A 13,713-nucleotide genomic window follows, 5' to 3' on the forward strand; every position below is an offset into this window, starting at 1 on the left:
ATGTTTATCTGTGCCAACGTGGTCTTATCTCTTGGTGTAATCCTCAGGTCAGGTTGCATGACACACTGAAGTGATCCTTCAAGACACATGTTCAGGCCTGTTTACCGTAGGTCTTATGCTCATGATCTGTCTTTTATAATAGCCAAAACAGACATATGAAAGGAGTCTGGAAACGATGACCCTATTTTATTTGTCAAAACAGGAAATGTCATTCCATCAAATTTTATGAGCTCCAAGTTTCTTGTTCATGAATGGGAGCTCATGAGCCTAGTATTTACTGAAGGGTTTATCATGGAGACTGTTTGCTCTGTCTTGGAGACATCGTAACTCATGACCACAAAAGGGTAGGTTCAAGTAATAGACTTGGCTTCTCCCACACACAGTTCTTTCCTGAGGCCAGAGGTCCAAAATCAAGGTGCCACCTGGGCTGAGCTCTTGCTGAGAAGGCTGAGGGGGGAGCCTTCTGTCTTACCCAGCATCTGGTGGCCACTGGCAGCTCGATGCCCCCAGCTAGGACATGTGTAGATCCATCCTGCCATGGTTCCCAGGGTGTACTCCTTGTGGGCCTCGATCTCTGGATCCAGGGTCACACTAATCCAGTATGGCCTCATCTTAAGTTGACACATAGCCCAACCTAGAGCAATAGCAGGGGGAAGAAAATAGCATAGAGGAAACGGAAGAAAACGGAGGAAAGGTCTTTGTTCGTAGGGTCTAACCTTGGGTAGGGGAGACCCACTGATCACGTGTTCTTTCCAGAGGCAGGGAAGCCACTGAGGCCGATGAACCCCCATTTTTGCCAGTGAGTCAAGTACCCCCATGGATGCTCAACTGTCTATCTGCTTTTGTTTTCGCCTAGGTCATTACCCAAACAGAGTCTCACCGGCAGCGCCTACTGCAGGAAGCGGCCGCTAACTGGCACTCGTGGGCCATCAAAGTGCAGAAGATGAAGGCGGTCTACCACGTCCTGAACATGTGCAATATCGACGTCACCCAGCAGTGCGTCATCGCTGAGATCTGGTTCCCAGTAGCGGACACCAGGAACATCAAGAAGGCCTTGGAGCAAGGCGTGGTGAGTGGCCGGAGCAGCCGGAGGCAAAGTCCATCTGGCCTCCGCAGCCCCTGCTCGTCCTGTCCGGGGTTGTGAACTAAGCAAGCGGCTTTGTGGTAGAACTGTCTCCGACTTGTGCCTCCAGTACAGGCTGCGCTCCACATACACAGTCTCAAACTCTAACTGAAGATCAACTTAAACTTTTGGATTTTTTTTTTTTTTGAGACAGTTTCTCTTGTGGCCCTAGCTATTCTGGAACTCACTCTGTAGATTAGGCCAGCCTTGAACTCAGAGATCTTACCTGCCTTTGTCTCCAGAGAGCTGGGATTAAAAGTACTGCCTGGCTGACCTTGAACTTCTGACTTCAGGTGTGTATCGCTACACCTGGCTTATCCAGTGCTGGGGACTGACCCCAGGACTTAGAGCATGGCTAGGCAGGTACTCAACTGATTGAGCTACGTACCCAGTCCCTGTACCTTTGATTCTTAACTAAGTGCTGAGGCATAGAAGAGAAACTTCCTTTTTTTTTCTTTAAAGATTTATTTATTTATTATGTAAATGTTCTGGCTGCATGTATGCCTGCAGGCCAGAAGAGGGCACCAGATCTCATTACAGATGGCTGTGAGCCACCATGTGGTTGCTGGGAATTGAACTCAGGACCTCTGGAAGAGCAGCCATTGCTCCTAACCTCTGAGCCATCTCCCCCCCTTTTCTTTTCTTCAGCAATTGAAAAACTGTCACCGTTCCTTTGTGACACTCGCTCGTTTTCAGTGAGGACGTTTTGAGAGCTCACGAGCTGCAATGGTAGCTTTCCCAGTCTGAGTTTAGGTACCGCCTATCACCTTATATTGAGGTACAGGCTACCTAGAGAGACAAAACGCCCGAGCCCTTGCACTAAAGGCTCAAGGGCGCACATGGTTCAGCCTGCCAGCTGCAGCGCCGAGCACACGCACAGTGTGCCGTCACCTCCTGGTTCATCAGCTACACTTTCACTGGGCGCAGTGGCTCCGGAGCTCGCTGGGCAGACACGGCCCTGCCCCAGCAGACTTTCTAGAAGGAGAGATGAGCACCGCGCATGCCCCTGAGTCTGTGCTCGCAGACACCTCTGAATGGTGGGTGAGGGGGATGAGGGCCATCATGGGAGAGGAGCTGGTCTGACCACCCTTGACCTCACTGATGAAAGAGTAAACCCCAGGCCACAGAGTGCCAGAGAGCCTATGCTTAGTTCTGAGAAAAGTGCCATCCAACCCCGGCGGGAAGATGCCCAATGCCCTGCAAAGCCATGTAGGCCAGAGGGAACCACAAAAACCGGGACTGGGCTCTGTGATGACAAGAAGGTGGACTTGCTGGGGAATGCATGCCCCTGCTTGGGTAATTGCATGGAGTATCAGGGTGGTGACCCCCCCTGATGAAGAATGCATGCCCTGCTTGGGTCACTGTGTGGAGTATCAGGGTGGTGACCACACCCCCCGCCGGAGAATGCATGCCCATGCTTGGGTCATTGTGTGGTGGTGACCCCGCTGGGTTGAGGACTGGGTGGAGGGAAGCTGGTCTGACTAGGGGTCTAGCTGGGAAGGCAGGTAGATTTCCTGCTAGGCAGGTGGTCCATCTGGTTAAAGGGGGGCTCTCAAGGCCGCTGTTGCCAGACGAGCCCCTGAGCAGGTGGCAGATGCTGCTGAGGGCCTTGTGAGGAACACTGTGAGGTAAAGCCCCAGGCAGAGGGGTCTGAAGGCAGAGCTTGTGGTGAAAATGGCCAAGGGGGTGGGAGCTGTCCACATTCCCCGAGAGAACCTGAGGCACAGAGGGCAGGGGTAAATCAGAGGCAGGGAGGCGGGACTTCAGAGCAAAGGGGGCATGCTCAAGTTACTTTCCCAACCTACGCAGAAGGGACATTTTATTTATATCTATTTATTTATTTATTTATTTATTTTCTTTCTTTTTTTAAAGATTCATTTATTTATTATGCATACAGTATTCTGCCTGCATGTATGACTGCAGGGCGCCAGATCTCATTATAGATGGTTGTGAGCCACCATGTGGTTGCTGGGAATTGAACTCAGGACCTTTGGAAGAGCAGTCAGTGCTCTTAACCTCTGAGCCATCTCTCCAGCACCAGAAGGGACATTTTAAAATTATGCATTTTCCTCAGATGGGGCCCAGCCAGGGGTTCTTTCTGGAGAAGTCATGCAGAGTGCTGAGTGAGCAGGGAAGGGTCAGGGAGGAGTCAGGGTGGGGGCAGGGAGGAGGCAGGGGAGGGGCAGGGAGGAGGCAGGGGAGGAGCAGGGAGGAGGCAGGGGAGGAGTCAGGGAAGGGGGCAGGATGGGGGCAGGGTGGGGGCAGGGGAGGAGCAGGGAGCAGGCAGGGAGGAGTCAGGGTGGGGGCAGGGAGGAGTCAGGGTGGGGGCAGGGAGGAGGCAGGGGAGGAGCAGGGAGCAGGCAGGGCGGGTGTAGGATGGAGGCGGGGAAGACCCTCAGTGGCCCTCAGTGGCCCTCAGAACAGTGTAAGGGGAGGAATAAACATTGCATTACCTCTAGTGTGTGTGTGTGCAGGTGCGCGCTCACGCGGGGTCAGAGGACAACTTGTCTGAGCCAGTTTTCTCCCTCCACCATGTTCAGTCCAGGAACTGAACTCGGGTCACCAGGTTTGGTGGCAGGCAAGCATCCTCACCTACTGAGCCAATGCAGCAGCCGAGGGGCACCGTCTTATTCTATGCCAGAGTGGCTGGGTCCTGTCTGTGTTTTAAGAGCATTTTCACTGCAGAATGGGGAGAGCGGGGAGAGCGGGCCACGGGGGGGGGGGTAGTGCCACACCACTGGGGTCAGAATTGAACTCGGAACACAGCAGAGTGGCGGTGGGGCACGCCTGTAACCCCAGTTCTCAGGAGGTAGAAACACCAGGATCTGAAGCTCAAGGTCATCCTCCAGTATTTCAAGGTCAGCCCTGGGACACGGGAGACCCTGTCTCCATGTCATCCTGTGCCAGGCTCCCTACGAGGCTGGCTGGAGCAGTTTCTTCAACCTCCCCAAACTTTCACAGGTGCTTTCCCCAGGCAGGCGTGGGAGGCGGGAGGGACCGTGAAGAGAACAGGTGTTCGTCATTATCAACAGTCCCGTCCCTTGTGGCCCCCGCCAGCCACTGTGTCAGATGCCCTGGGGTGCGTACAGGAAGGAGGGGAGGCTTCGGAGTCTTGCCGCTAAGGAGGAGGTTCCTAGTCCCCCTTAATACAGCGGGAACCCGCCACCTGCTCTGAGACCTGGAGCAGCTTCCTTACCCTGCTGTGCCTGCCTCCTCAGCTCTGAACCCGGGCTTTGTCTTGAGGTCTGCCTCAGGGCACCATCAGGTGAACTGAGACTAACTCTAAAGATTCTTTAGTTGGTAGAGTCCCGCTGAGGGCGCCTCTGTCAATCGCCGCTGTGAGGGTTTGGGGTGGTGGATGGAGTGTGTGGGGGATTGTGAAGGCTTGGGCAAATGGAGGAGGCGGCTTTGGTACTCTTGGTTTCCATGAGGAGTAGGTTGTGGAGATGTCAGTGGAGGATTAAGTCAACCTCGGAAAGAAGCCTTTACTGTGAGATTAAGGTGTTTTGATTTCACGCTTGAGACTGTAGGAAGTCTTTGAAGAACAATGCCTTTGGTTTGTTTAATCTAGACATGACCGAGCAGGGCGGATGAGTGAATCCACAGAAGGGACCTAGGCTGGGGAAGGTGGTGAGGCCTGTCTAGGGTGGCAACTTAGAGAACAGGAGCCAGGATTCACGAGAGAGAAGTATTCAGCTGGAATGGTAGCCCCTAATCAGGAGAAGGGGCTGGAATGGCGGCGACAGAACCTCAAGAATTTAGCCAAGTGGGGGCTCTTGGAAGAGGCAGGGACAGGAGGACCAAGCAGGGGCAAGTTGGGGGTTCAGTTGTAAGGAGTGGGGGTTTTCTAGAACTTCTGAGTCAGGAAAACCTATCTGGCAGTTACAAAAGAGATGTGGGAGAAAGTTGGTGTCCCTTGAAAGAGGGGGATGAGTTAGCAACGTGGCTGAGCTTCTGAAGAGAGGAGGAAGAATAGAGAGCCTAGAGCTGAGGGGTGTGAGTGTGTGTGTGTGTGGTGTGTATGGAGTGTGAGTGTGTGTATGTGTGTATGGGGTATGTGTGGCGTGTGTGGAGAGTGTGTGTGGTGTGAGTGTATGTGTGGTGTGTGTGTGTGGTGTGTATGGGGTGCGTGTGGTGTGAGTGTGTGTGTGTGTGGTGGGGATGGAGGATGGCCAGAGAACCAGGTCAGACTCTGCCCTTGGCTACACTCATGTAAGAGACAGTAGATAAGTATTGAGACACAATGTCTTTCATTGTGGGGTCGTGGTTCTCAGGTAGGTCAAGAGATGCCCCAAGTTCATGTCCAGATCTGTGGGCCAGCACTTACTCTCATATACACACCCTGGTTACCTGTTCTTTCCACAGGAACTCAGTGGCTCCTCCATGGTCCCCATCATGACAGAAGTGGAAACTAAATCAGACCCTCCCACCTTCAATAGGACCAATAAATTCACAGCTGGCTTCCAGAACATTGTCGATGCATATGGTGTAGGTAGCTACAGAGAGATAAACCCAGGTAAGGCTCTGATGTCGTGCACAACGAGTTAGCACAAAACTGGAAATGACTAAGGTGTGCCTTTCAGTAGATGCAGGGGGTGGATCCGATTACACTGTGACATTCTACAACCTCTTTTGGTTTCCTGCCGGCCCTGTATTCTCTTTTGTGAATGCTAACGCATAAAAGATTTACTGTTTTGTTTTCACCCTTCCTCCAGTATGTTTTTGTTTAGAACCAGGTTCCCTTGGTGGCCTTGAACTCATGATCCCCATTTTTCCATCCCCTGAGCACTGAGTATACAAATCACTGTGTGATACCACATCTGACTCTTTCAAATGGCAGCCAACCCTAGTTTTTCATTTCCTCTTCCAAGTCAGCCAAGGCTCTCTAGCGTCTTTACAACCCTGAGGTTATTGTGTGAAGAGATGAGTATGCACAGGACTCTTGGTCAGGAGACTAGATCCCTAGTGCTGTGCCCTGTTCTGTGTGACCATGGTGGCCATGGCTGGTCAAATAGGTGGGTAGACCAGATGCTCCGTAGCCACACAGAGAACTGTGCAGTTCTCCAGCCTGAGTCCTCTCTGACTTGACCAGTAACTCCGGGCTTCAGGGGATCACGGTACCTAAGAGTAACTGCTGGTGCTGTGTCTGTGGAGAAGACAGACCAAAGATAGTATTCGAAAAGAGCATAGAGGTCAGACAGGCTTTTAGTCCTGTGTCTAGCCACTTTTACAACAATGGCTAAATACCTCCATAAACAACTTATGGGAGGTGGGATTCTATTAGAACTTTTCCCATGCTGTAACAAAATGCCCTGACAGAAAGACACTTAGGGAAGCAAGGGTTTATTTTAGTTCGTGGTTCCAGAGGGAGAGGGTATCATGGCAACAGGCAGAGTAGGCCTGACAGTAGGAACAGGAAGCTGGGGGGGACACATTTTCACCTGTACATAGGAAATGGAGAAAGAGACCAGGAAGCGAGGGAAGGCTATAAAAATCTAAAGCCCATGCCCCACCCCCTGGAGGTTCCTCCCACAACCTTCCCAAATAAATAGTACCACCGACTAGGAAACCCAGTGCTCAGGTATGTGAGCCTATGGGGGATGCTAGTCCTTCAGACCACCACCGGGAGGAAGGTTTATCCTAGCTCATGGCTTTAGAGGACTCAGACCAAGGTTGCTTGGTCCTTGGGCAGAGCATCATGGTTGTAGAAGCATGCTGGGAAGGAGAAACAAGAGCTGAGAAAAGGGGGATATGGGAAAGGGGGTCAGGGTACAGTAGGAGTCTTACCTTAGTTTGATTTCTATGGCTGTAATAAACACTATAACCGAAATCAACTTGGGGAAGGAAGGGTTTATTCCAGCTCATGGTTGTAGCTCATCATGAAGAGAAGCCAGGGCAGGAGCTTTGAAGCAGGAGCTGATGCAGAGGCCCTGGAGGAGTGCTGCTTACTGCCTTGCTACTCATGGCTAGTTCAGCTTACTTTCTTATACACCAGGGTGGCACCGTTCCCAGTGGGCAGGGCCTTCTCACGCCTTTAATAAGATAATGCCCCATAGACTTGCCTACTAGCCAATCTGATGGAGGCTCTTTCTTCCCAGAGTGGCTCTAGCTGTGTCAAGCTGCCAAAAATCTAGCTAGCACAAGTCCCAGCCAGTGACCTACTTCCTCAGATGAACACAGACACAGTCCATGATGGAAGAGCAGATGCTGAAGGCCAGCTCAGGGTTTGTCCCCTGGAGCTGTCCCCGACCACAGCCTGCCAGTCGCTGATCCCTTATTTAGTAGAGGAGGCCTTAGACCGCATGTTCTATTTTTCACTCCCTTCCAATGCCACCGTCCTATGAATCCATCAGAGGACTAATCCAGTGGTTAGGCCAATCCCTCAGGATCTCATTCCATTCTGGGAAATGCCATCACAGAAACACCCAGAGGTACTTCACCAATCCAGTCCAGCAAGCAGTCAAAATCAACCATTTCAAATGCCGTCTACCTTAGTGGCCGTGGGAAGCTTGAAGGTTGAGTCACCTGTAGGAGACTCTGTGCTGGCATAAACAGAGAATCTGTGCTCATGGGGTAGCTAGGGCACACGGAACCATGTCAGTATTGCGTGGTGGTGTTGGGGGAGAGACAATCGGGAAGGCTCGTGGGAACCTGCCAGCAGCTGGAGGGGCCTCCCTAGACTAATCTTGGTAGGGGGTGGGGACCCATTGGGGGCCTCAGATGTTGCGAATGTCACCCCTACAGCTCCCTACACCATCATCACCTTCCCCTTCCTGTTTGCTGTGATGTTTGGAGACTGTGGTCACGGAATGGTGATGCTAATGGCAGCCCTGTGGATGGTCCTCAATGAGAAGCATTTGCTGGCTCAGAAGAACACCAACGAGGTGGGCGTCAGCCAGTGTTCCTGGAGGGAAGGCGTTAGGATGCACATGTGAGGTGTCGGCTGGCCGTGGTGGCGCACGCCTTTGATCCCAGCACTCGGGAGGCAGAGGCAGGCGGATCTCTGTGAGTTCGAGGCCAGCCTGGCCTACAGAGTGAGTTCCAGGACAGTCAGACCAATAGACAGTACTATGTGAAGGGCTAGAGAGATGACTCAGCAGTGAAGAGTGCCAACTGCTCTTGTAGAAGACCTGGGTTTGGTTCCCAGCATCCATGCTGGGCAGCTCATAACCAGCTGTAACTCTAGTTCCAGGGGATCCAACTCCCTCTTCTGGCCTCCTTAGGCACCTGGACACATGTGGCATACACTCACATATAAAAAACAATAGGCATAAGAATCTATCTTTAGTGTGATTGTCACTCTAAGGAATAACACGGTTTTGCGGGAAAAACAAAAAATGCAAAGTTTAAAAATGGCTCAATTCAGTTGAGTGGTGGTGGCCGCTCATGTCCTTGTCTTTAATCCCAGCTGTCAGGAGGCAGAGGTAGATGGATCTGTGAGTTCGCAGCCAGCCTGGTCTAGTGAGTTCCAGGATAGCCAGGGCTACACAGAGACACCCTGTCTCAGAAAACAATAGCCTAATTCAACATAAAGCTTTTGAACAACATGGCTCCTTTGGGTGGCTTGCTACGGTAAGTTCATCAACTCTTTTGGGATTTTGTCTGTGTCATAACATTGGGTTTTGGCTAACTTTTTTTTTTTTTTTAGACAGAGTCTCATGCCCAGCCTGGCTTCAAACTCATTTTGTAGCCAAGGTTGGCCTTTCATTTCTGAACCTCCTGTCTCTACCCCTTGGAAGCTTGGATTACAGGCATGCACTGATACACCATGTTTATGTTGGACAGGAGATTATGCATGCTGGACAAGCTCAAAGCACTGATTTTTGTTGATGTTTGGAGGTACTGAGGAGTAAATCCAGGAACTTGTGTGTGCTGAGCAAGGGTTCTACTGCTGATATACCTCCAGCCCCTATTATTATTATTATTATTATTATTATTATTATTATTTTAATTATTTTGAGTCAGGATCTCAACTATTTAAAACAACTGGGTCTTGACCTCACATAGATCTGGTTGCTTCTGCCTCTGGAGTGCTGGAATTAAACTTAGCCTTCTCTTAATTTTTAAAACACCTTCTTTACATTGATTATAAAAACAAGACATACAAATAGTAGAACTTAGTTTATACTACAGTTCAACTACCTAGAGAAAGGTGATGATGAATGCTTTTGAATATAATTCCATTTTGTGTGTTTGTGCTTATCTTCAGATATATAATTTTAAAAAATTGCCATCAAGAACTACACATTATTTGTAGCTTCCTTTAAAATCAGTCTTTTTTGTTTGTTTGTTTTTGGTTTGGTTTTTCAAGACAGGGTTTCTTTGTGGTTTTGGAGGCTGTCCTGGAACTAGCTCTTGTAGACCAGGCTGGTCTCGAACTCACAGAGATCCGCCTGCCTCTGCCTCCTGAGTGCTGGGATTAAAGGCATGCACCACCACCACCCGGCTAAAATCAGTCTTAAAGTACCATGAATGTTCATGGCAGACTCTTTTTTAAAGAAACCCCAAGGGTTCCTGAATATTGGGACCTCATGCTTCACTTGGAGTCTGTCTGCCTTCGGCATGCTCTCCTTCCATGTTGTTTTAAAGGTAGAAGCTCACCTGTGCGGGCTGGAGTTTGTCTTTCAGTCAGTTTATGGTAATACACTCAACAGAGTGGAAACATGCCCTCAGCCATGTTCCAGACTGTAAGATGGCTGCAGTCCTTTGGCACAGGCTGGATTGGGAGAGTGAGTGCTGTGACGTCATTGTGAGTTAATCATAAGTAAGGTCAGTCTTGTGACCAATTCAGCCTTCATGGCAAGCTTTTAACAGGTGTCATTTTCTATGGAAGACATTTAAAGTTGCAAATCGGCATGTCAGCAGTTCTTAGAATGAATGATACCCGAACCCAGCGTCTTTAGAATGAATGATACCTGAATCCAGCATCCCAGGAAACTGCTTTCCCTAGCAGATGTGGAAGACAGAAGCCTAGCTCTGAAGACAAAGCTCCTAGTGAATGCCGATCTGCCCTGGGACGGTGGGGCAGAGGTCAGCTCAGGGTTTCCCTCCTGGAGGTGCTGGAGAACACAGCCCATTTCCGGTCCTTCCTTAGCAGATGAGGCTTCAGCGTGCATAGCAGTCCATTCCGCTGAAAGAAAGGATATGGGGCTTACACATTTGCTGGCCCGGTGGATACAGGCCAGGGATTGTCTGAGTGACCTACATAAGTAAGCTAAGGGCCGTCCGGACATGGAGGAATGTGATGTCTTTGTGGTCAGTCCATCTCTCCACACACTACTGATGCTGGAGATACGTCACTCTCTTCTCCTGCATCTCTGCAGACCCCACTGACACTCGCCCTTTGTTTTCCTGGGCCAGATCTGGAACACCTTCTTCAACGGCCGTTACCTGATCCTGCTCATGGGTATCTTCTCCATCTACACTGGCTTGATCTACAATGACTGCTTCTCCAAATCTCTTAACATCTTTGGGTCCTCCTGGAGCGTCCAGCCTATGTTCAGAAATGGCACGTGGAAGTAAGTTCATAGACTGCCAGGGTGTGCTTGTTAGCCATCCAAAGAGCTCAGTGATTGCTTCTACAGCCGGGAGAGCTTACACCAGGTTCTGATCGCAGATGCCCCCGAAATTTCACCCAGTAATGCACTTTTTAAAAGATTTATTATTAGTACTTTACATGGATACATGTTTTGCTTACATGTATGTATGTATACTGTGTGTGTGCAGCAGAGGTCAGAAGAGGGCGCTGGGATCCCTGGAGCTGTAGTTGATGGTTTTTCTGAGCTGCCATTTGGTTGCGGGGATTTGAACTCGCGTCTTCTGCAAGAGCGGCAAGTGATCTTAGCTGTCAAGCCAGCTGTCCAGTTTTATCTTGTGTGTAAGACCTGTACCGCTTCCCCAGCCACTGAACTGGTTCTTGTGTGGCAGAGCGAGAGCTTTGCAGAGGAGGGAGTGAGGTTGGCAGCATACTTTGTTCTTGTGTGGAAATGGGGGAGAGTGAAGTTCAGTGAAGTCTTCCCTTGTGAGAGGCTCGCACAGATAGTGCAGTGTGCAGATCCTCACGTGTTCCAGGCCCCACTCCCTGCAGTGGGGCGTTTCCTTAGGCTGCCCAGAAAACCCAGCTCAATCAAGAGCAAAGAGGAGGCTGAGAGTTTGCATTGGCAGCTTCCTGAATTTGCTCGTGGCTGACAGAGTCAGGAGGGTGGGTGGGGTGGACGCAGCTAGTTGGATGGAAACCTGACCGGAAGCTCTGTAATGCCACCTCAGCCTGCGTCTCCCATGTACTTTCCACAACTGCTTTAGCTGCTAATCAGTTCAACGTTTCAGGGGCGTGGATTTGGGGAGAGGGGGCTTCAAAGTTTGAGAAAGACAGAAATGGTGCAGTTATAGCTTTGTTTCCAGTCCTGCCTCCTCCTCCTCCTCCTCCTCCTCCTCCTCCTCCTCCTCCTCCTCCTATAGGAGTGCTCTTTCCTTCCTCTTTCTTTCCATCCTCTTTTCATTACTTTCCTCTCTTCCTTTCTGTTCTTGAGACAAGGTCTCACTACATAGCCCTGGCCTTGAACTCACAGAGATCCACCTGCCTCTGCCTCCCAGGTGCTGAGATCAAAGCCGTACCTCACTGTGCCCAGCCTAGGACACTTCTATTTAAGGAAATCCAAGGTTTTTTTTTTTATTTGTCCACTCAAGTCTGAAGAAGACATAGAAGAAGGGAGTGGAAAAGCAAGCAGTCTCGTGTGAGGACATTAGCTTGAGGGAACTTCCTTCAGGGCATTGCATTTGCTGGCCAGTGCTGGAAGGCTTAAATAGGCTTTCAGGAGAAAATGGAAGGTGGTTTTTTTTTTGTGTGTGAGAGTATTGAAATTGGTTCCTGGTACAAGCAAGTGGGCCACCACTGACTGTGTCCCCAGCCCAGGTAGTGACGAATTTTAGCTTGAACGTGGAGGTTCTGAGAGATCTCATTTGGTTTTTCTGGAAGGCCCAAGCTCTGGGGGTAGAGGATGACAACAATAAAGTAATGAGGAAAAGTGAAAGCTAGGACTGAAGCTACCCCACGGCTGTGTTTGTGGTCCCCCCCATAATGAATACCACGGCTGTGTTTGTGGTCCCCCCCCTATAATGAATAGGCATCTGAAGAGACGCCTGGAAGAACTTAGTTTCAAAATACATTAAATCTGCATGATTTCACAAGACAACATGACATTTCGTTCCCCCCTGTAGAGTGGGCTTGTCCCTCTGCACACATGGGGACAAGTGCATGCCTTTAATGTGCCATAGCATACCTGTACACCCTGGAGCCAGGTGGACAGTGCTCAGCATGCCCTGGTGTTGAGATAGCATCCATGTTCTCGGTGAGGTGGAGAAAGTTACTCTCAGTCCTCCATCACAGAAGGGAAGTGCTCCCAGTCCTTCATCATAGAGGGGTAGGTGCTCCCAGCCCTCCATCACAGAGGGGAGGTGCTCCCAGCTCTCCATCACAGAGGGGAGGTGCTCCCAGCTCTCCATCACAGAGGGGAAGTGCTCCCAGTCCTCCATCACAGAGGGGAGGTGCTCCCAGCCCTCCATCACAGAGGGGAGGTGCTCTCAATCCTCCATCACAGAGGGGAGGTGCTCTCAGTCCTCCATCACAGAGGGGAGGTGCTCTCAGTCCTCCATCACAGAGGGAAGGTGCTCCCAGCCCTCCATCACAGAGGGGAGGTGCTCCCAGCCCTCCATCACAGAGGGGAGGTGCTCTCAATCTGAGTTTGGTCACCAGGCAGAGTCTGGGCCCTGGCCCTGCTTCCCTGACTCTTGGTGTCTTTCTGGAGACTTCTGTGTGGTCACTGGGTTTGCGTGTATGCCCCAGGAAGGCAGGCAGCACACTAGTGCCCAAGCCACTTCCTGAGACCATGGCAGAGAGATGAAGTATGGGCATCTTGTCACAGTGGGCAGTCTTCTGTTTATTTCAAACACATACTCCCTGGTAAAGTGCTCGCTGTCCCAACAAGGGGACCTAGATCCAGATCCCCAGCACCTACTTAAAAGCTGGGCATGGCAGCACGTATTTGTACCTGAGGCACTGGGGACAGTGCAGGGAGGCGGTAAGGAGGACACATCCTCATGCTCGCTGGATAACCTTCAGGGCTGGCCCAGGTGTCTCATGGCCGGCCCTGCTCTAACGTCCCTCCTCGTCCTCTGTCTGTTCCCCTCAGCCCAGTCCCCACTTCCTTGCTGACATTTTACCCTTTGTAGTTCTTCTGACTACACTCCAGTCAGAGCTAGCGCTCTTTGGGAACTTGGGCTGTTGACCTGTGTGGCCCAGAGGGCAACTAAGGAAACCTCAGGGCTCAGGACGGTACCTGACACCCGGCAGCTATTCTGTGACAGACATGGAGTTATTGAGCAAACCCAACTGCCACCTTGCCAGCATCCGGGCTTTGGTTGGCAGAAGCTCATGGCTGATGACACTGTAGTATCTCTGATTATTGTTACTTCTTTCATCTTTGCAGTGCTCATGTCGTGGAAAGCAGTCCGTATTTGCAGTTGGACCCGGCCATCCCAGGAGTGTATTCTGGAAATCCCTATCCATTTGGGATTGATCCGGTAAGAACGTC

General features: G+C 50.8%; 1 protein-coding gene across 3 annotated transcripts in view; it reads left to right on the forward strand.

Annotated features, from left to right (window-relative positions):
• The window catches only part of Atp6v0a4 (ATPase H+ transporting V0 subunit a4), a 46,844-nt gene that overhangs the window by 15,094 nt on the left and 18,037 nt on the right, over positions 1 to 13,713 (forward strand). For all 3 annotated transcript variants that reach the window (XM_013122265.3, XM_021234269.2, XM_021234270.2), the window contains 5 exons: positions 857 to 1,069; positions 5,489 to 5,639; positions 7,868 to 8,007; positions 10,484 to 10,641; positions 13,609 to 13,702. In XM_013122265.3, coding sequence (XP_012977719.1) covers positions 857 to 1,069; positions 5,489 to 5,639; positions 7,868 to 8,007; positions 10,484 to 10,641; positions 13,609 to 13,702 — 756 coding nt within the window. The remainder of the gene's footprint in view (positions 1 to 856; positions 1,070 to 5,488; positions 5,640 to 7,867; positions 8,008 to 10,483; positions 10,642 to 13,608; positions 13,703 to 13,713) is intronic.

The sequence above is a fragment of the Mesocricetus auratus genome, unplaced genomic scaffold, assembly GCF_017639785.1.
Source record: "Mesocricetus auratus isolate SY011 unplaced genomic scaffold, BCM_Maur_2.0 Super-Scaffold_100019, whole genome shotgun sequence".
In the NCBI taxonomy this organism is placed as follows: Eukaryota; Metazoa; Chordata; class Mammalia; order Rodentia; family Cricetidae; genus Mesocricetus; species Mesocricetus auratus.